The sequence below is a fragment of the Hylobates moloch genome, unplaced genomic scaffold, assembly GCF_009828535.3.
Source record: "Hylobates moloch isolate HMO894 unplaced genomic scaffold, HMol_V3 SCAFFOLD_4, whole genome shotgun sequence".
Classification (NCBI taxonomy): Eukaryota; Metazoa; Chordata; class Mammalia; order Primates; family Hylobatidae; genus Hylobates; species Hylobates moloch.
The window spans coordinates 112738363-112760280 of record NW_026652279.1 but is presented as its reverse complement, the minus strand read 5'-3'; the positions used below and the strand labels follow the sequence as shown (position 1 = coordinate 112760280).

General features: G+C 40.7%; 1 protein-coding gene across 1 annotated transcript in view; it reads left to right on the top strand.

Annotated features, from left to right (window-relative positions):
* The window catches only part of CUNH13orf42 (chromosome unknown C13orf42 homolog), a 29714-nt gene extending 9332 nt beyond the window's left edge, over nt 1–20382 (top strand). The window contains exons 2-4 of the mRNA XM_032149181.2: nt 14413–14560; nt 16914–17154; nt 18174–20382. Coding sequence (XP_032005072.1) covers nt 14413–14560; nt 16914–17154; nt 18174–18348 — 564 coding nt within the window. The 3' untranslated portion in view covers nt 18349–20382. The remainder of the gene's footprint in view (nt 1–14412; nt 14561–16913; nt 17155–18173) is intronic.
* The last annotated feature ends 1536 nt before the right edge of the window (nt 20383–21918 follow it).

Genomic DNA, 21918 nt, shown 5'->3' with positions numbered 1-21918 from the left:
TTTTTTCTCTCCCCCATACCACCTTGTTCACCTGGCTAACTTCTTGTCCTTTGAGACAGCAGAGAGCACTTCCTGGGAAGCCTTTTCTCACATCCACAATTCAACACAGTGGATTTCCCTCCTCCCTACGTCTGAGCCTTGTTTTAGCACTCAGCACACTGTAATTGTCTGTTCTTTTGCTTATCTATGCCACTAACTGTGAGCTCATTGAGCAGAGGCATTATATCTTATTTATCTTTTTAACTCTGACCTCTGGCATGGTTTTAAGCACATGGTAGATGCTCAGTAAACCAATTACTTGAGAAACTCCAATTGTAATTTAAGAAGGAAACTGTTATAAACTTTGATGGAAGATCTGGAAAAGTCATAGGTGTGTGGTTTTGATGCCTTTTTTTTTTTTTAGTGGAATAGAATATAGTTTGAGTATATTCATGTGGAATCGTATCCTATAATTAAAATAGCCATTATGTAATTGATTAGAGTCCACCATCAAAAACATATGCCATACATTTTTTTCTGATAATAAAGTTCTATTTGCTTATAAGATGAAATTCATAATATACAGAAAAGTATAGGGAAGAAAATAAAAATATCTTAGAATCCTACCATCTAGATAGAGGTACTCACTATATAATTTTTAGGTATATTTTATTTTAGTCATATTTTCCTGTGTATTTGCATATATGTGCATTGGGGTTGTAAGATAAAATGAAGAATGCCTAGCAAAAATTAGAATTTTTTAGTATAAGGATGTCCCATGTAATATTTGGCATGTATGTATATGAAAAATTATTCATTGTTTATCTGAAATTAGACTTCAACTGCCATGCTTTATTTTAATTTGTTAAACCTGGCAAACCTAATGTCCATATATGTATAAATGTACTAAATTTGGTTCATACCATATATACATCTTTGTATTCTCTTCTCAGTTAATGTTATATATTGTCAGTTCTTTTCCATCTCATTAACTACTTTTTGAAAACAAAAGCTTAAAAGGCAAATTTAACAACTCACCTTCTTTAAACAATTGCTAAACGTTATAAATAAACACATTGTACTCTATGTCTATAAGGCATTTTTTAGCAGAGATTCCTAAAGTGTGATTAATGGGTTGAAAGCCAAAGGTCATTATTTTTTAGGGATTCTTTTACATATTACTTTCCAGAAACATTTTATCAATTTTTGCTTTTCATCAACAGTAGGTTTCTAATAAGCTCTTCTATTTGCATTTTATCAGCATCAAGTACTGTCATTAATTTTAAAAGTTTGCCAATTTGATAGATAAATTGCAGTATCTTCAGGTACTTTTATTATTGCTTGCATAATGACCTTTGCAAAGGGTCAGTGAAGAATGACCTTTTTTATCATCATAAAAATGCATACTTCTTATTTAGTGGATTGTTCATTCATGTCTTTATACATTTTCTTTTGGCTGTATTAAAGTTTTGTTATTTATTTACAGGGACACTTCTTATATTTTGTTATTTACAGGGATTTTTGAGGATATTAGTGCATTGTCTTCCATATATGTTAAAATATTTTCTCCAAGTTATTATACATCTTTTCATTTATTTGACACTTCTGATGTGCAGATACTACTTATTTTTGTGTCTTCAATTTTCGTCTGTAATTTCTTCTATTGCTTTCATGCTTAGAAAGTCCTTCCATGTTCCAAGGTCAATTGCATATTTGCCATATTATCCTTTTTTTAATAGTTCCATTTTTCTTTTTTTTTTAAACCAATCCCTTTGTCTATCAGCTATTTATTTGGATATGTAGTAGGAACTGAGAACACAACTTGAATTTTCCCGAATAGCAAAGTTTTCCAACACTATTTATTGACAACTGGCATGTATATAAGGGTGTACATTCCTTCTCTTAGTGGATTGTGACATTTCACTTACTGTATGTGAAGATTTTACACTATGCTTTAAGTCTGTTAATTCAGTTCTATCAGTTAGGCTTCTAACAGTTTCATATATATGAGCAACATTTTATTAACTCAGTGTTTTGTTAAAGCCAAATGATCATTTACATGACATATAAGGCCAGGAGTTACAAGGGGTTGACAAAATAAGTAATGGCTTTAAGATTATAAAGCTGGGCCAGGTGAGGTGGCTCATCCCTATAATCCCAGCACTTTGGGAAACTGAGGTAGGAGGATTGCTTGAGGCCAGGAGTTCGAGGCCACTGTGAATGATGGTCACGGCACTGCACTCCAGCCTGAGTGACAGAGAGATGTTCTGCCTCTAAACAAACAAAAACAAACATTATAAAGCTGGGGAAAAAGTAAGCCTAAAATTGTTAGTTGGATCCAGTGAGTCTACAATCTCTGTTACCAGAAACGAAAGATATGCAGCTGTTCTCCCAAAACTATTTTAGTATTTAGTTATAATAGATAATATCATGGTTTAGTTATACTAGAGTTTCTGACAAACTTCTTATTTTTATCTCTTTGTGATAATTTTCTCAGCTCAATTGTCTATTTCATTGATTTTTTCTTCAGCCCTGGCAAGTTGACTATTTAGCTCATCTATTGAAAATTTGTATGTGGCTATGTGTGCCTATGTACTTAAATTTCACTGATGATACTTTTTTCTAAGTTTTTTTCTTCTTAGTCTACAGTTCTTGTTTCATAAACTCCCATTCTTTTTCCATAAAACCCTATTCAATTATAAGCATACATTTCCCTGGGTGCTGTAATGTAAAAGAAATAGATAAGTATCACTTTTGACTTGGTCCTGTACCTCCATCCCAAGGATAGCAAAAGGCAAAAAAGATGCACTAGATGGAACTTTTAAGGTTTAAAACCAGAAAAACCTTATTTGGTAATATTAAATTGCTTGTGGGTAAATTTGACTTGTTTTGCATGTAATTTCACCCAGTTGAATGATCCAAGTGTAAAATGACCTTCTCAATCAGGACCAATTCCACATTTTACCCTGGAAATTTCATCACCAATATTGACATTCAGATACCTAGGTATGATTATCCCAAGAAAGTATTATTAGTACTTCACAGAAATTGAAAGTAGAGTTCCTAAAATTTGCCAAATTAAGTCCCAAAGTATAAATTAGCAACATATGAATTGGTTGGAAAATATAATTAGGTAATGGCATGTATATAACGGTGTACATTCCTTCACTCAACAAATAGTTATTTCAGTGCATCAGGCACTGAAATAGATGCTCGATGTTCATACATAACGACAATATATTTGCCCTAATGCAGCCCATAGCCTGAGGCAGCAACTCTCAGTGTCATTGTTTGAGCCACACTGGTGTTTTGAGGTGCCTTGGATGAGAAACAGGCGGAATTACAACCAGAACATTGGGAGTTGTGAATATCCTACAACCTGTCTCATGTATGCAGCAGCTGGCAGTGTGCATTTATCAATAGGGGTATGTCATATTTGTGAGTGTTATTTGCCAAAGTCATCTCACAGAAGAGGTTGAGGATCATTGGTCCAGTGTGAATTTATACAGTGTGCGATGCGGAGCTATCCAATGAGATAGAAAATGAGCATAGAAAAGATGTGCCTGGGTCTGTCTGCGGCAACTGGTGAAAGCTTCAGAGAGGAGATGACACATGAGCTGACCCTCTGAGGAGATGAGGGGAATTGCTAAGTAGAAGAGGTGAGAGGGGGTGGATGCATAGCAGTGGTCTCCTTGGCATTGGCTGGGTTCTCCTTTCTGACACAATGTTGCTGTTTACAACCGGAAGTTTATTTTGTAGAATTTAGATCTCTTGCAGAAAAATACTGACAGAGCCCAGAAGAAAATGAACAGACTGGGGAAGGGAGCATCTCAGGTACCCAGAGAGTGGTGAAGCCAAGCAGGATGGCAAACTGATACGAAATGCAAAAAAATAAATAATATAAAATTAGAAACTGCCCTCAAGGAATTAGAAATTGAAATGAGAAATACAAAGGAGTTTTGTTTGGAAAGTGCAAAGGATTCCATCTGAGAAGAGTAATCCGAGGCTCAGGCCTGGGGTGGGGAGATGGAGCAGGGAAGACTCGGAAAATGATAACCCTAAGGCCATGGAGGGTTAAATGTGAAAGGCAAACTGGAGTGGAGCTGGCAATGAGATACAGATGCTCTTAGAGAAAGCTTCGTCTCCCTGGGCTACTTCAGGGCTGATGGCAAAGGGACATGGACCCTGTGAAACTCAGCCGGGAAGGCTGCAGCAGGAAACAGCCTGCGTTACATTTGGCATTTCCAAAGACCAAAAGGTCTGGGCTAGGAAAAAAAAAAAAAAATCAAGATTGAGAGAGAAGCAATCCACTTTTGCTTGGAGTTGTGAGTTCAGGGAGGGAAGACTTTTGGGTTTCACCTAGGGGTGTTGATGACTGAAGTCTCATTTTGCACAACCACCTCTTTGTAAAGTAGATTTTCCTGTGACAATAGCCTGAGCCCTGAAGGAATCACTGCGGGAATGTCATAGTGTACATTAGAAAGCCCCATGGAAATTGTGAGAAGGCAGAAAAAGCTGAGCTCAGCATGAGTTCAATCCAGGAATAGAAAAGGCTCAGCCCCTGACTGGTAGTTTAGACTTGGTACTTAGAAAATCATCATAGAATCTATTTGGTGACCTTTAAAAGTATAATTTATAAAAGGACAATAGGAGGTCTATTAACCAAACCCTACTTAACTAACTTGCCAGATTACTTGATGCTCACCATTCTCTCATTGAGACACCCAGAGCAAGCTGGGTATTTATAAATGGAAGCCTATCTCTAACTACAGTATTACAGGCAAAATACAAAATGACATATGACAAGATTTTCATTGCCGCACTAATAGCAAAAGATTGCAAACTACCCAAAGATCTATCAATCGGGGACTGTTGTTTGCATCTATGCATGTCTGTACAATGGAGAACTACGCAGCTATTAAAAGGGATGAGGAGGATCTCTATTTACTGCTATAGAGTGATCCTCAGGATACATTGAGTGAAGAAAGCAATACTCACAGGTGTACATGGTATGCTCCTTTTTGTTTTTTTAAAAAGCAGTAAATACAAATATGCTTGCTCGTATTTTTGAAGAAATGATAGAAAGATAAACAAAATACTAAAGCAAAGATAGAGGAAATGAGAAGGGACTGACATGAAAGCAAGCCCTCTCTTGAATGTTAGTTATAGTTTTGGTTTTGGAGCCATGCATATTATTTACATAGTTTTGAAATATTAAAGCAAAAAGAAAAAAGCAATCCTTAAACAGGAAACTCAACTGAAGCATAGGAATCTAACAAATTACCAAGTCAAAAGCATAATCACACAGAAAAGCATTATTTCAAGAGACTTTAAAACCGAATTTTGGTTTATACAGTCCAATGACAAAACACACACACACATGCAGATGCACACACACATCTTAAACTGCATTCAGTGGGCTTACTATTGGAATGTTGATGTTACTATTTTGAAATGATTATATATAGTAGGGTAAAATAAATAAGTAATCTTGTTAATGTTGCATGGAACCAAGATATTCAGTTTAATAGAGATACAAATATGAACTAAAGAAGTTAAGTATGAAACCTCTACTATTCAATTTGAATTAGAGAGACTGTCAGTTTCTGCTCAGGGTGTGGAGAGCAGGAAAGAATGTCACTCTCAACCTTACAAGGCCATGGAGAAGGCCACATTCCCAGGGACACAGCGCCTGCCTGAGACTGGGGCTTTATCAGAAAACAGTGAATGCCCTCTTGCCTCTCACCACCATCCTAACAAGCATCAGGTAGAAACTGACAGTGGAATACTGCTAACAGAGGGGCAAAAGTGAGGAGGGAAACCCTCTCTTTAGGAAAGCAGATAGGAAAGACCTAAAGCTGAGGATGCAGCAGACGTTGAGGACAAACTCTCTGGAAAATTAGCCTGTACTTTAAACACAAGGTATTTCTAGAGAGATTTAAAATCTGTGATGTACTTCGAGTAACCATAGCAACAACAGGCCCAGTCCCAGCTAAAATCTTATCTAGATTGACTCAAAACCAAACTAAAGGCCTAGCCAAAGGAAAGACCATTTGCAGGCATAAAAACCTCAGTGTCTACTGACCTACATAAAATGCCTGGCTTTCAACAAAAAAATTATGAAGTATATGAAAAAGCAAGAAAAGAACAATGAAGTACCAAGCAACAAAGCAACTGATAGAACTAGACTCAGATATGACATGAACATTGGAACTATCAGACAGGAAAATTTTAAAAAATTATAATTAATATGTTAAAAGCCCTAATGGAACAGGTGGAAAACACACACAAGATCAGATGGATAATTCCAGCAGAAAGATGGAAACCATAAGAAAGAACTAAATGAAAAGACCAGAAATGAGCAGCACAGAACAGAGATGAAGAATGCCTTTGCTGGGCTCATCAGTAGACTTGATACAGCCACGGAAAAAATCAGCAGACTTGAAGATGGGTCCAAAGAGATGACCAAAACTAACACAAAAAGAAGATATAGTTAAAAAAAAACCAAATAAGTAAATAAATAAAAAACAGAGCATCCAAGAACTATGGGACAACATCAAGGGGTCTAATATAAGTGTAGTTGGAATCCCAGAGAAGAAGAAAGAGAGAAGGGGGTATGAGAAATATTTGAGGGAACAATGGCTGAGATTTTCCCCCAAATTAGTGACATATAATAAACCACAGATTAAAGAAGTTAAGAAAACACCAAGCAGGATCAATAACAACAACAGTGATCTAAGAACAACACACATAACAACAAACACAGATCTAAGAAGTTAAGAAAACACCGAGCAGGATCAATAACAACAACAACAGCAACAACAGTGATAAAACCTACATATATCATAATTAAATTGCTAAAAAGACAGAGAAAAATGACACATTGCACAGCATAACTAAGATAAAAATTACAATAAATTTCTTATCAGAGATGATGCAAGCCAGGAAACAATGGAGTTCTATTAGTCTGTTCTCACACTGCTAATGATGACATACCCAAGACTGGGTAATTTATAAAAGAAAGAGGTTTAATGGACTCACAGTTCCACATGGCTGGAGAGGACTCACAATCATGGCGGAAGGCAAAGGAGAAACAAAGGCACATCTTACATGACAGCAAGCAAGACAGCATGCACAGGGGAACTCCCCTTTATAAAACCATCAAATCTCAAGAGACTCACTATCATGAAAAAAGCATGGGAAAGACACACCCCCATGATTCCGTTATCTCCCACAGGGTCCTTCCCATGACACATGGGAATTATGGGAGCTACAATTCAAGATGAGGTTTGGGTGGGGACACAGCCTAACCATATTAAAAGTGGTATCTTTAAAGTGCTGAAAGAAAGAAAAATAATACTTATCAACAGAGTTCTATACCCAGTGGAAATATCTTTTAAGACATGAAAGCAAAAGAAATATTTGTTAGACAAGCAAAAACTGTGAGAATTCATTTTTCAGCAGACCTGTAGTACAATAAATATTAAGGATACTTTTTGAAGAGTAAATGTGGTACCAGATGAAACTTAGATCCACACAAAGAGGTGAGGAGGACTGGAAAAAGGTAAAAATACAATTTGTGGGTTTAAAACATTTTAAAATTCTCTAAATTATAACTAATTGCCTAAAGCAAAGAGGGTAGAATATATTGTGTGTTTACAGCATAATCAAAAGTGAAATGTATTGTAGCAATAATACAAAGTGTGGGAAGAGGAACTGTGAACACATCGTTTTAATTTGAGTTGCAAATATCAGTATGAACTCAAGATTTTTTTATTTCTAAAAAATTAGTATTCCCTCGTTTATTGCACTGAAAAGGCCTAGAAGTAATGACAACCCTGTAGCAATAAAATCCCTAACATGTATATTGTGCTGTCTAGATGCCACTTCCAACTAAAAATTAAGTTTTTTTTGGAGAAGTAACAGAATCCAGGTCTGGAGTAGAAAATGTACAAGATGAATATTGGGCGTTTGTTATGTCTAAAAGTTCAGAGGTTCTCCCGGGAGGCGGAGCTTGCAGTGAGCCGAGATCGCGCCACTGCACTCCAGCCTGGGCGACAGAGTGAGACTCCGTCTCAAAAAAAAAAAAAAAAAAAGTTCAGAGGTTCTCAAAGATACCAGGATTGTGTCAAAGAGACTCAGGATCCACCATGAAAGAGTTCTTGCTCTCAAAATACAGGACAGTGTGAGCATCAAAAAGGATAATTACAACTGATGAAAAGACATCCAATATGTTACAAATACATGAATTTTAAATAATACCCCCCCAAAACAAACAAGCAAGTGAACCTTATTGGTTACCTCGAAAACTTTCTAGGGTATCAATTTATTATATGGGAAAAAAAGAGCAAGTATTCTGCCATTCCTAAACAGACTATGTGGTTGATGAGGGAAAGTTCTTCATACCAAAAGCACAGTTAATAAATGCAGGAAGGTTGAAGAACTGGAAAAGCAACATTTTGCAACTAGTTGTAAAATAATGAATCTAGACAATGATTGCTAAAAGCATTAAGTAAAAGGTAGGTGGCAGATTTTCTAGTAGATGGATCAAGCCAACATCACATAAACCCCCAATCAATGTCAACATTGCATGAAACAGGAAAACATGCACTGTGTGCCTCCTGGTGTGTGATACACAGCACCACTAACCTTATTATTAAAAAAAATTAAATCTGAATTGAATTAAACCTTTAAATCTGAACTTTGCAATTCAGTAGCCACCAGTCACATATGGCTATTTAAATTTAAATTTAAGAATTAAAAGTTCAGTTCCTCAATCACGATAGCCACTTTTCAAGTACTCAATAGCCACACGTGGCTAGTGGCTGCCATATTGGACAGTGTAGATGTAGAACATTCCCAGCACTACAGAAAGTCCTACTGGACAGACCTGCTCCAGATCTGAGGACCAGTTATAGGGAATTTGAGGAAGAGAGAAACATGTGAACCAATACCCAGAAGAAGGAGACAGTCAAATCTAGGATGTGAGAAAGTCTATAGAACAAGAGATGCAGATTCTTCAATTAAATGACCTGCATAAATCATTAAAGAGACTTAAACAGGTAGCAACTAAATGTGGACCTTGTTTGGATCCTAACTTGAACAAACCAACTTGCACAAGACATGTTTGAGTCAGTCAAGAAAAATAGAACATAAACTAGGTACTTGCTGATATTAAGAAATTATGAATTTTGTTGAGTATTATATTGTGGATAATGTTGCTGAAAACTCTTATCTGTTAAAGATACATTTTGAAGTATTTGAGTAAAATTATCTTTTTTTAGGATTAGCTTTCAGAAAAAAAAGTGAGAGGTTGATAGATGAACAAAAACGGCAGAAAGGTGATGGTCGTTGCTGATGATGAGTATATGGGGTTCACGGTTCTATTTTCTATAGTTTTTGTATTGAAATTTTTTATAATAAAACATTTTTAAAACTAGGATATGCCTATGTACTTCTCAGCTTCACAAGTTGAAAGACCTGCTTATTAAAATTAAGTTATATTTCTTCCCAAACTGGTTTATATAATTTGGACTTATTGTAATTTATAATCATGTATTTTAATTAAATATGATAATATATGAATGATAAAATATAATTTCTTTTATGGAAACTAAGTTGAGTGTTTTAGAAAGATTCACTAATAGAGAGTTGGTTTTTAAAAAGCAACAAAATGAGGTTTGGACAAAGCAAATGTGACAGATTTGAAAAAAAAATTATAAATTATAAAGAGCTAGAAGGATTTTACACTCAAGTTTTTTTCTCAGGTGCCTAGATCACTTTAAATAAACCAAATCCAGAAATTTTAGATGAGATATTGTGGACAAGATTTAGGTGAAAACAAATGAATAATTCAAATGAATAAATCCTATTCAAAAGATTGGTGATCAAAAAACATGGATTAAAGTGAAGAATTTAGGAAAATGTTATGCATATTTACAGTAACTTGATAATAAAATGCAGCTTATTGCAGGTGGTAACAGACTTGGAGGAGGTGGCACAACTTGTGGTTTATATGATAAAGGACCGGGTAATTTATCCCCCAACTAGGGACACGTTGGAGAGTGAAAAGAGGTACTACGCATAATCCCACTGGGATAACAGGTGTAAACTGGGATGATTCCTGAGCACACCAGGATGTTTTGTCCCCTGGACAATAAGAGATAGGATTAGAATCCCAAGCCGTTTTTAACACAGTAGAGCAGCAGCTGTTTCTAGCCAGAATGAAGTCTGGCAGGGATGAATGCCAAACATTAATTCAGGAAGCAAACAAAACTGCATGAATACAAGCAGAGGAAATGTCTGCCTAGGAGGTGGCTTAGGTAAAGTTTGGGAATGGGAAAGTGCGCCCCTGTGGGTGAGATGTTCTTATACTTTGGGCCAATAGGAGAGAGCAGCAGGGGATGGATGGAGTCCCGTTACCTGGGCTTCTTTGTGTGCTAAGCCATAGGAAGGACACAAAGACATGAAGAGTCTGGGCCCTTTAACCCAGAGTTTTGTTCTCATCCCTCAGTGACCTGTATCCTGTCCCCTTGTGTCACGTCCCCTGTGTTCTTGTCATCATGGAGACACTCCTGTCTGCTCTTGCAAACCCAGGGAGTGTAACCAGGATTTGAGGTTTTCCACTCTAAACCAGTCAGTGAGGTGGAGATCGTGGGCCCCTTTGCTGTCTCCCCTATGTTCAGGTCCCTGTAGAGTGATGATTCAGCCACTGTATATTAGAATCACTTAATTGTCTAAATTAATTGGTTTAGGAAAAGGGCAGGCATAGATAGTGTTTAAAAGCACCCCAGGAGAATCTAACAACCACTGGGATTAGGTACCACTGTTACAGAGTCACCCTGACACTGATGGGGGATAGCATTATCACTCTCAGGACTGGGATCTCAGACTGGGTCAAGGGGCAGGGAAAGCAGGCGGGGAAGGCAGGCAGGGCTAAGTAGGAGAATAAAGCAATTTGTTTATTCACTTACACTTGTTTATGCCCCTGCCTTATCCCATGAAGGATTTGGGGCAAGGCAGTGGGGGGACTAATGAAGATAATCGGACAAGTGGAGGAAAGCCCTCTTTTGTGATGAGAGTTAGTCACACAGGCACATATGGGTCAGCCACAAATAATGTCACCAGTGTGCCGCCACTGACTCACTCCCCAGCCACAGCAGGATCCAAAAGATCTTTCAACAGAAATGAGTTTTCTGCACATTGTCACATTGTGCACATGTACCCTAAAACAAAAAAAAAAAAAAAAAAAAAAAAAAAAAAAACAGAAATGAGTTTTATAATGACCATGGATTGACTGGGCCAGCAGAGCCCAGGAAGTGGGACCTGGAAGAACAGGCTCTTTAGTGTCAGCCAAGGAGCTCACTTGTCAGTGTTTCAGAGTGATCCTGGGATGGTAATTGCTGCTGAGCTTAGCAGAAATGTCAGGGTGTGGGAAAGTGACCCAAGTCTTGAATCCTAAAGCTGAAGTTTTGGAAATAGGCGACATGTTTGAATATTTGGAATCTCACCTCCAGCAAAGGTGCAGCTGAAAGGGCTATTGTCCACTAGCTTGGATGACAGAGAATTCAGTGGCTGAGGTGGTGATTTCTATGCTAGTGTTTTCTTTTTTTAGTTTATAAATGTTATCCTCAGAGGATAATACTTGAGGAGATTCAGGAGATTCACAACAAGACAACATTCATGTTAAGCTAGCCAATGGTGGGATGCTTTCTTAGCCTTTAATAGCTAAGACACCAACATTGACTCTTTTCCTAACTCTCTAACAGCAACTGACTCAGGCTGCTTTGAGCTGCTAGCCAAACCCTCCCTCCAGAGACACTTAGGACTGAATCACTTAAATCAAATAATAGGGTAACCCAGATAAAAAAGAATATGACGAACATAAACAAGACTGAGACCTTTGCATTAAGCTAAACGCTGATGACAGTTGCCTTCTGAAGACTTGAAGATGTCCCCTCCATGTGGAGGTGGGTTTTGAGGTGCAAAACCACCATGGACCTTGCATTACTATTAAATAATACCCATCCTTCCTCAGGGGTCAGGCTGCGTCAGCCTGACCCTCAGGGGTCAGGCAAAGAATGGCTTTGTCCATTCTTTGTTTCTCTCTTCTCCACTTCACCAAAAATCTATAAAGTGATATCTGTCATCGGAGACTTAGGTTAGGTACTGAGACCCATGGAAACCTAGAGGATGGAAACTTAGCCCAGGAGAAGGGTAGGCTTCCTGGAGAAGGAGCAGTTCCAGCCAAGATTCAATGGATGAATTTGGAGTCAGCCAATGAGAACATCCAAGGCAAAGGAAGCAGCAAGAGAAAATGCAAGGAGAATAAACAAGTGTGGACCTACCTCCAGGTGTGAGCCTTCTGTCACCTGCCTTCAAGAAGGATGCCTGGCAGCTGGGCCTGCTGTACTAAGAGACTGAGCCTCCTGGTTTTTTAGTTTCATCCCATGCCCAGCCCTTGTTGTGCCTGGTGTCACCCAGTCTAGAGCATCTCCACTTCCTGAAGGTTGAATTGTCCCTCTTCTCAGCTGCCACCCTACCCGTGATGTTCTGGGACCTAGTCCTTCTGCTCCATCACATTAGTCACCTCTCCACCTGCTTTCTGACTGGCAAAAGGTTTTGGAAATTTCTCTTCCATGGTTGGCCTTTCTCTTGTTCTCTTTGTTCTTGAGGTTTCTACTTTTCCTCTCCTCAGTTTCATTTTAAAACAGAAAGGCCATCTGTGGAAGAGAGATTTCCAAAAGCTTCTGCCAGTCAGAAATCAGGTGGAGAGTGACCAATGTGATGGAGCAGAAGCACCAGGAGACACTGCTGTAAAGATCCTACCCAAGACTGGTAATTTGTAAATAAAAGAGGTTTAATTGACTCACAGTTCCACATGGCTGGGGAGGCCTCAGGAAACTTACAATCATGGTGGAAGGTGAAGGGAGAGTAGGCAGCTTCTTCACAAGGCAGCAGGAGAGAGAGGGCGAGCAAAGGGGAGGTGCCACACTTTTAAACCATCAGATCTCATGAGAACTCACTCACTATCATGAGAACAGCAAGGAAGAAACCGTCCCCATGATCCAATCACCTCCCACCCAGTCTCTCCCTCGACATGTGGGGATTACAATTCAGGATGAGATTTGGGTAGGGACACAGAGCCAAATCATATCAAGGTGTATATTGTGTTCCTTCAACATCTTCCTCTAAGAAAGCTCTTAGAGCTTTCCTTTGATATTTTGCAAGTATAAAAGGAAAAAACCTCTCTATTTAAAAATGTTTCTTAGTAGTACAAAATGCGTACACTTAATAAACATCTTGTACACATAGAGATGCTGTTTTCTTTCCTGACACACCAGTCTATAACTAAATCATATTCACTTTTAATACCATCCTATTTTCAGAATGCCCATATAAAATAAAATAACTCTACATTGAATCAAAATGCCCATATTAACACATCTGTCCCTTTTTTTCTCTCCCCAAGTCCCCTTATTTCCTAAATTCCTCAGAGAGTTTTTTTTATTAGTACACATATTGATTTGGTCAGTTCTAGAGACAATGAGTTCTCCACTGAAACCCATCTTGGATCTTGAACTTCCATGGTATCAGTCACTCATGACCGGACTGTTGTGAAGATCATGAAGGGAACAGTCAGGAAAGAGCCTGGAACCTCGTTAGCTACTGCATGGATTCTTGAAAGTCTCTATTTTATTATTCCTTGTACTTTTCAAACAACCATACTAATTTTAATTTATTCCACGATTTGAGTGTAAATTTGGTTCCTTTAGAAACTGAAAACATCTTTATTTAAAAAAATTTTTATTTTTAATTTTTGTGGGTACATAGTAGGTATATATTTATGGGGTACATGAGATGTTTTGAGACAGGCATGCAATGTGAAATAATCACATCATGGAAAACGCGGTATCCATCCCCTCAAGCATTTATCCTTTGTGTTTCAAAAAATCCAATTATACTCTTTCAGCTATTTTAAAAAGTAGAATTGAGTTATTATAGAAACTGACAACTCTTAGAGCATTTTCAACATATCTGGAGATCTATCATCTCTTTCCTGTGGTGAGCGTCTCACCACCTACTTATGGAACTGCACAATCTCCTAATTCGGTGTTTATCAGCAGGGAACAAGGCTAAAAAAAGACTAATTATTTGCCTAATGTCTGACAGCAAATCTGTGATGAAGAAAGAAGTAGATCTGGTTGTCCTTTCACTCTCCTTTCTTGAGATAATTAGAAATCCATTGACCTACAGCAATTATGGACCTGGAGTATCTACCTTCCTTCCACGGGGCACTTATTCATAGTTACCTTTGAAACCTCACAAATCCCTAACCCCATGCACATTTTGTTTTAGCAACATTTCACCCTTTTCTGAGTCTCTGGCTTACTGGCCCAGGCAACTCTCTCTTCTCCCCTTCACCTCTTGCAGAAAGCAACCCCAAAGAAATACTCACAGTTCAGTGCCGATGTGGCTGAGGCCATTGCTTTCTTTGACTCCATCATTGCAGAGCTGGATACAGACAGACGGCCCCGGGCTGCCGAGGCCAGCCTGCCAAATGAAGATGTGGACTTTGATGGTGAGTGCCAGGAAGGCAGTGGGAAGATGGTGGCTGAAGGCAGGTGGGGCTGTGATGCTGTGAGGATGGGCTGGGGGCTCTGGGGTGGACTTACAGGATGGGCCATCAGGAATCCCACCTCCCTGATTAAAAGGAAACCCTACACCTCCAAGCTGGAGCCTGGCCCTGAGCTCATCCTCTGTGGGGATCTCTTACTTCAGTTTTCTCTGCTGCCACGGCTCCAGCCTGCCCCTCCAACACTCTGGCGCCATGTTTGGACAATGTTTTCCCTGTGGTCCACTTACCATGGCTGAGATAGGTGGGACTTTCCTAAGACTCCAAGAAGGACAGCAATAGGGAAATGATGAAGGAAGGAGAATCGTTGAGGGGTGTCATTTAAAGGGTACAGTTTCAGTTTTTTGAGATGAAAAAGTTCCAGAGATCGCTTGCAAAACAACGTGAATATACTGAACATGACTGAACGGCGCACTTAAAAAATAGTGATGATGGTAAATTTTATGTTCTGTATGCTTCACCACAACTTAAAAAAATGAAACGAAATGGACAAACTGTATTTGAGAATCCAGCTTCTGACCATACATAGGCTAGGTAGTAGGGTGGTGCATAGGGCAGGAGAGGCCCATGGTGGCTGCTCAGACCCAGCCTGGACTGCTGGAGCTGGAGTGGGATGAGGCCTGAGGTCATGCTTCCCTCCTCACCAAGGCGTGTCCTGGGGCACCCCTCCTGATGGAGAGCAAAGAATCCAAACACATTCATCAGTTGAGCACCCTTTACATTCCATCATGCGACTATCAGTTTGTTTAACCTTTGACTTGCCCCCCATGGTGTAAATTAATGATAGTTTTATTTAGGGGGCTCACTGGCCCCTTATACTAAGGTCAAAGCTTTTGGTACCAGTATTAAATAATTCATGAGTGTTTTCTCTAATGCTTGAAAGAAGCTTGTGATTTGTTGTTGTTGTTCTGGCCTTGATAGATGTGTATCTGTGGGATTTGGGGTTTCAAACTGGGTTCTTTGCAGTTTCACAGAGGGTTAACCCTGCTCCCCAAGCTTATTCTTATCCTCCTCGTCTCCCACACAGCCCCTCTGGTCCCTGACAGACAGCAGCCCTGCCCCTGGGAGTGAGGGGGCCTAGGAAATTCAGGATATTGGTGAAAGGATGACAAAATCCACTAAGGGTGCAAGGGTCATTTTCAGAGTTATAATTTTCAATAAAAATGAGTGTGACCAAGTCATTTTTATTAAGTTCATGAAATGGCCACTTTTCTCCTCTGATAACAAAAAACATACCAAAGCGCAAAGAAGAAAGTAAAAAATATGACCTGCAAAACTACCACCTAGAGATAATCATCACCATTAACATTTGGGGATATGTCTTTTTGAGTGTGGTTTTAACACACACACACACACTCTCTCTCTCACACATCACACACACACACACACATACACACACACAAACTCACAGACTCATTTTAATTTTTTTGACATAAAACTAGGATGTCCTTTCATTTAACAATTTACAATACATCTTGGGCTACTTTCCAAGCCAATAAATATAGATCTGTGTCTTCATGTTTTTTTTTTTTTTTTTTTGAGACAGAGTCTCGCTCCATCACCCAGGCTGCAGTGCAGTGGCGTGATCTCAGCTCACTGCAAGCTCCACCTCCCGGGTTCATGCCATTCTCCTGCCTCAGCCTCCCGAGTAGCTGGGACTACAGGCACTCGCCACCACGCCCGGCTAATTTTTTATATTTTTCAGTAGAGAGGAGGTTTCACCATGTTAGCCAGGATGGTCTCAATCTCCTTACCTAGTGATCCGCAGGCCTCAGCCTCCCAAAGTGCTGGGATTACAGGCGTGAGCCACCGCGCCTGGCCTTTTTTTTTTTTTTTTTTTTTGAGACGGATTCTTGCTCTGTCATCCAGGCTGGAGTGCAGTGGTACGGTCTCGGCTCACTGCTACCTCTGCCTCCCCAGTAGCTGTGATTACAGGCACCTGCCACCACACCCGGCTAATTTTTGTATTTTTAATAGAGATGGGGTTTCACCATGTTGGCCAGGCTGGTCTCAACTCCTGGCCTCAGGTGATCCGCCTGCCTCGAACTCCCAAAGTGCTGGGATTACAGGCGTGAGCCCCTGCACCCGGCCTATGTCCTCATTTTTAATGGACATATATTCCATTGCATTCCTCCTGCACCACAACTGCAGAGTCAAATCTGCTTTGCTTGGCTATTAGGAACATGGTTGCCTATACCCATTTCCTGTGAGTGTTCAGTCCAATCCGCCCTCTCCTTTGCCTTATGCGCCTCCCAGTGGCAAGCCCTTCCTTCCCGGGTCACACGCTTTTCTCTTCCAGTGGCCACCAGCTCCAGGGAGCACAGCTTGCATTCTAACTGGATCCTGCGGGCGCCGCGCAGATGCTCTGAGGATATCGCTGCCCACACTGTGCATACTGTAGACGGCCAGTTTCGAAGGAGCACCGAGTGCAGGACCGTGGGCACTCAGAGGAGACTCGAGAGGCACCCCATTTATTTGCCCAAGGCTGTGGAAGGGGCCTTCAACACCTGGAAATTTAAGCCCAAAGCCTGCAAAAAAGAGTAAGTGCTTGACCTAAATAGCATGACCAAGATGTTCTCGTGGCCTCCAGACGCTTGGGGTGATCCTTAAGGTGCCTTGAGCCCCATCTTACATGCCAAATATTATTCTTATATACATATGTATATATATTTTGTTGTTGTTGTTGTTGTTGGTGGTGGTGGTGGTGGTGGTGAGGTCTTAGTTTCAACATTTTTTTTTTTGGTAGTCTGCACTCTAGCCTGGTGCACTGCTGTTGCCTGCTCCTAACTTGCTTCTTCCTGGGTCTGCCTCCCTTTCTTTCTGGCCCACTTAGCCCATGCACTGTGCCATCCACCTTCATGGAATCCCCCCAGTGCCATTGACGCACTGCGTGCTACAGACTTTTAATGAGTTTGAGGTTCAACAGAGCATAGCACCAAGAAGAAACCAACATTAAATGAATCAGATGCCCCTCTCTAAAACGCACCGGGCAGGCTCCGAGATGTAGAACTTCTTGCTGCCAGGCCCCTCTTGGGCCATCTTACCACCATCTCCTCTGGCCTCTCCTTTTAGATCCTCCTGCCCGAGGCCTAGTTACCGTCACTAACCGTCAAATTCCTGTTATCCACTCACTCAGAGCAGGAAGCTCTTTCTGGGTTTGGGCAACCCAGGCCATGCTGCAGGGCCTTGCCTGTCACAATGGAAGGGCATGTCAAGTCTCATCAGCTGTCTTCCTTTGCTTCTACAAAAGCCACTAAACCCTGTTGGATTTAGGGGCTTTCTAGATAGCATTTCCCTCCCACAGTAACAGACCATGCACTGGACGTATTAAAATCACAACCCAGCCCTCACCACCCATCCTTCCCCTTCAAGGCCAGGCCAAGGTCCAGCTGAGGTCCACCCACGGCCCCCATCGCGACACCATTTGGTCCTCCCCAAGACCCAGGACTAGGGCAGCAATCTGAGGGTCTCCATGAGAATGGTGGTCATCGAGCATCCCTTCCTTCTGTGTGGCCGGCCAAGCCGAACTTAAACCTCCCGCCTCATTCCTTCCTTCCAGCCTGGGGAGCTCCAGACAGATCCTTTTCAACTTCTCAGGAGAAGATATGGAGTGGGATGCAGAGCTCTTTGCGTTGGAGCCCCAGGTGTCTCCTGGGGAGGACTACTATGAGACAGAGAACCCCAAAGGACAGTGGCTGCTTCGAGAAAGACTTTGGGAGCGGACGGTGCCCTGACTCCATCTGGATTCCTTGACGTGTCTCAGGCTGGGTCCCTGAGAAGCTTTCCGCTTTCAGCGCAGCATGAGGTATTTGGTAGAGTTGAAAATGCAAATTGTAACACAGTCAACCCCCTCAGCACACTGCCTGCTGGTGCCGCGCTAGTGCCAAACAGACCTGTGGCTTCCCAGGGGACAGGTCTCAGGACACTCTCAGAGCTTGAGTTTCTCTGCGTGGGCTGATGAGCAGGGACTTACAGCCTGGCTGGTCTTGAAGAGCTGAAGGAATGGAAGGTCTTGAGTGGAGTGTCTGGGCTCACTCCCCTGACCTCACCTGGCCTGGTCCTCGTTCTCCACGTGTCTGTCCAGGTGGCTGCTAGCAATGTGCTCAGTACCAGAAATGAACCCACCTGTAGATTTCTGGGCCAAAGCTTCAAAGAGGTAGCTCCTCTTTCTATGAGGCTCAGAGACACGCTGGATCTGCACTGAGGTTGCCTTCTTGTGTGCAGAATGCAGTTGAGAAAGCAGCTCCCTTTGCTCTCTTTTCAGAGTTTTCCAGAAACTCCTGCTGCATTAAGCTAAGACGAGGCTAATGCCCTGGCAATGGGGTGAGGGAAGGGGTATGTCACGAGCCTGCCTGGGGGCCACACTGTTTCCTCAGGCCCAAAAACTCAGCTCCCCTTCACATAGGCAATTGACAAGAGAAGAAGGGAGATGGGGAGATTCTTTTTCTTTTTCTTCTAATTCTTACCCAGAAAAATATTTTTAAATATCCACGGAACCAGTTTATGACAGGCTACACCTTTCCCTTTCCCCAGTTAAGAGAACAATCAGAATCATTGCGTTCTTTTGGTATAGAAAGGATTTCTGTATTTTAGGAACTATCTGAATCAGAATTACATTTAAAATATATTCTTTGTATTTCTAAATACTTTTTACATTTTTGCAATAGTTGTGCCCATTCAAGCTTGAGAACCACTGGTTTGGAGAATATACTGAACTTTATCCATTCTCACTTCTTTTTTTGGCATTTTCTTGTAAACCAGTCTGTGCATGTATAAGGGCCTTTGGGCAGAAGGAAGGGAGAGAGACAAAAAACAGAAAACAAAACAAAACAAAACACAACCAATCATTTGAATTAAGCCAAGGATGTTCTAGGCTAAGGTCAGGCTAAGAACTGAACAGAGGCTTCCTTTCTGCCATGCCTCTGGGATGATATTCTTATTCCATTTTTTAGGAAGAACCTTTTGTTTATGTGAACCTGATCATATGAATCTAAGAATATGCAACTCTTACAAATAACAGACAGCTAGTAATTATATTGCATTCTTAGAAATTTTATCTCAACATGTTTTCAGAATGAAACCATACTGGAAATGTTTTAATACTTCTCTTTATTATTTTTCGAGTGCCAATGTCAATGTTTGGAAGGTTTCTTTCATTTTGTTGCTTGTACTAACCCAACTATAGCCAGAAGCTTGACTGGAAAATAAATGTTTAGGAGATTTGTTTTATAAACTGCATTAAAGCACTGCCATTTATCACCACAGATCTTTTCTTTTCTCCAAATGTGGCCTTGTTTGAAGCCTCATCTATAAAAGTTCATTGTTGGGGATAAACTCAGGATAAAGGTGTCTTTACTCTGCCTCTTATCAAACTACAGTTTATCATAGATCCACCCTGAAATTATGTGGTGAAGATACTGTGTACATTTTGTTTTTAAAGATAAGAAAAAATAAACATGACTGAGAGGATGTTTGGAGTCCTGATTTTTTTTAAAAGCATTTATTGCTTATGGCACATGAAGCTGTGCCATCTTATTTTGCTTTGTTTTGTATGTTTTTTGTCTTTCACGAGACTATACACAGACAGCCTGAAAAATTCCATGATTGGGAAACAGAAGGTTGTCTTGTCTTTGGGGATCATTTTTAGGTGTCTGAAGATGGTGATAAACCCAAGGATCTGGGCTCTGACTGGGGAATCTTGAGATGGTGTCTGGTGGGGTTTGAGATAAATCAAATCTGAAACAATAAAAGTCAATTCAGAACACCCAGTTGAGTTGACAGATTCTTTTCTTCCTTAGATTGGCCAGTTATTCAATGGAATCAAGCTGGTCACTGGGGCTATGTTAGCATCTCTGGCTTTCCCAGGATTCTCAGTTTTGATACATGAAAATCTACCTATCCCTAGAAAGAATGTGAAAAAGAGAGGATGTACATCCCTGGCATCTGGCTTGTTTTTTAGCCCCTGGTTTCTAGCTGTCGCTACAGACTGTCTTCTGCTTCGTGGGGCAAGATGCATGGAGCTGCTAGTTCGATTTGAATCGTGTGTACCCAGCCATGTGCCATGCAACTGAGAGCATTGCTGCCAAGACCGACCTTCCTGGTGCCCATTCTCAGACACAGAGCCCAAAGTGTCTCTAACAGGACACTGTGTTCCTCTCACCACTGATTGCCTTTGCATAGAGGATGAGTTTTCTGTTGCTGCTGTAATAAATTACCACAGACTTAAAGGCTTAAAACAATATATATTTATGCTCTGACAGTCTGGAAGTCAGAAGAACCAAAATCAGTTTCACCAGGTTAGGTCAAGGTGTTGGCAGAGCTGTGTTCCTTCTGGAGGCTTTAGAGGAGAATCCATTTCCTTGCCTTTTTCAGCTTTCAGGGGCTTCCTGCATTCCTTGGCTGGTGATCCCATCCTTGCATCACTCCAACCTGTTGATTCCATCATCACGTCTCCACCTGCTCAGTCTGTGCTTCTGCTTCCCATTTATAAGGATTTTTTTTTTTTGAGACAGAGTTTTGCTCTTGTCACCCAGGCTGGAGTGCAATGCGCGTGATCTTGGCTCACTGCAACCTCTGCCTCCTGGGTTCAAGGGATTCCCTTGCCTCAGCCTCCTGAGTAGCTGGGATTACAGGCATGTGCCACCACACCCGGCTAATTTTGTATTTTTAGTAGAGATGGGGTTTCCCCATGTTGGTCAGGCTGGTCTCGAACTCCCAACCTCAGCTGATCTGCCCGCCTTGGCCTCCCAAAGTGCTGGGATTACAAGTGTGAGCCTACATGCCCGGTCCATTTATAAGGATCTTTGTGATTACATCACTCTCACCTGAGCAATCTCTCCATCTCCAAATCCTTAATCAAATCTGCAAAATATCTTTTGCCGTATAAAATGACATTCACAGGTTCTGGGGATTAGGATGGAAACATCTTTGGGAAGCCATTATCTAGCCAACCACACAGCATCACAAGATGTTCTAGTCCTTCTAACAGACCCAGCCCAATTCCCTTTTAAGCTTCATTATAAAAGCCCAATATCTGTGGCTAATTCTGACTTTACATTTACATGCTTTCATTTACAAACTCCTTTGGTTCCAGCTCCTCCCTTGTAATTTGATTAAGGTGAAATTCTGTCTTGTCTGACAGGTTCCAATTTCAGAAAGACTTTTCAATTATATCAAATTCCCAAGTGGAAAAAACATGTCACTTCAACCCTATAAGGATGAGGAATGGGCAATGGTTCTAGATAAACATCGCTGCTGGTCAAGAGTGATGTTTTCCTTCAATGAGTCCATCAATTGCTTTATTA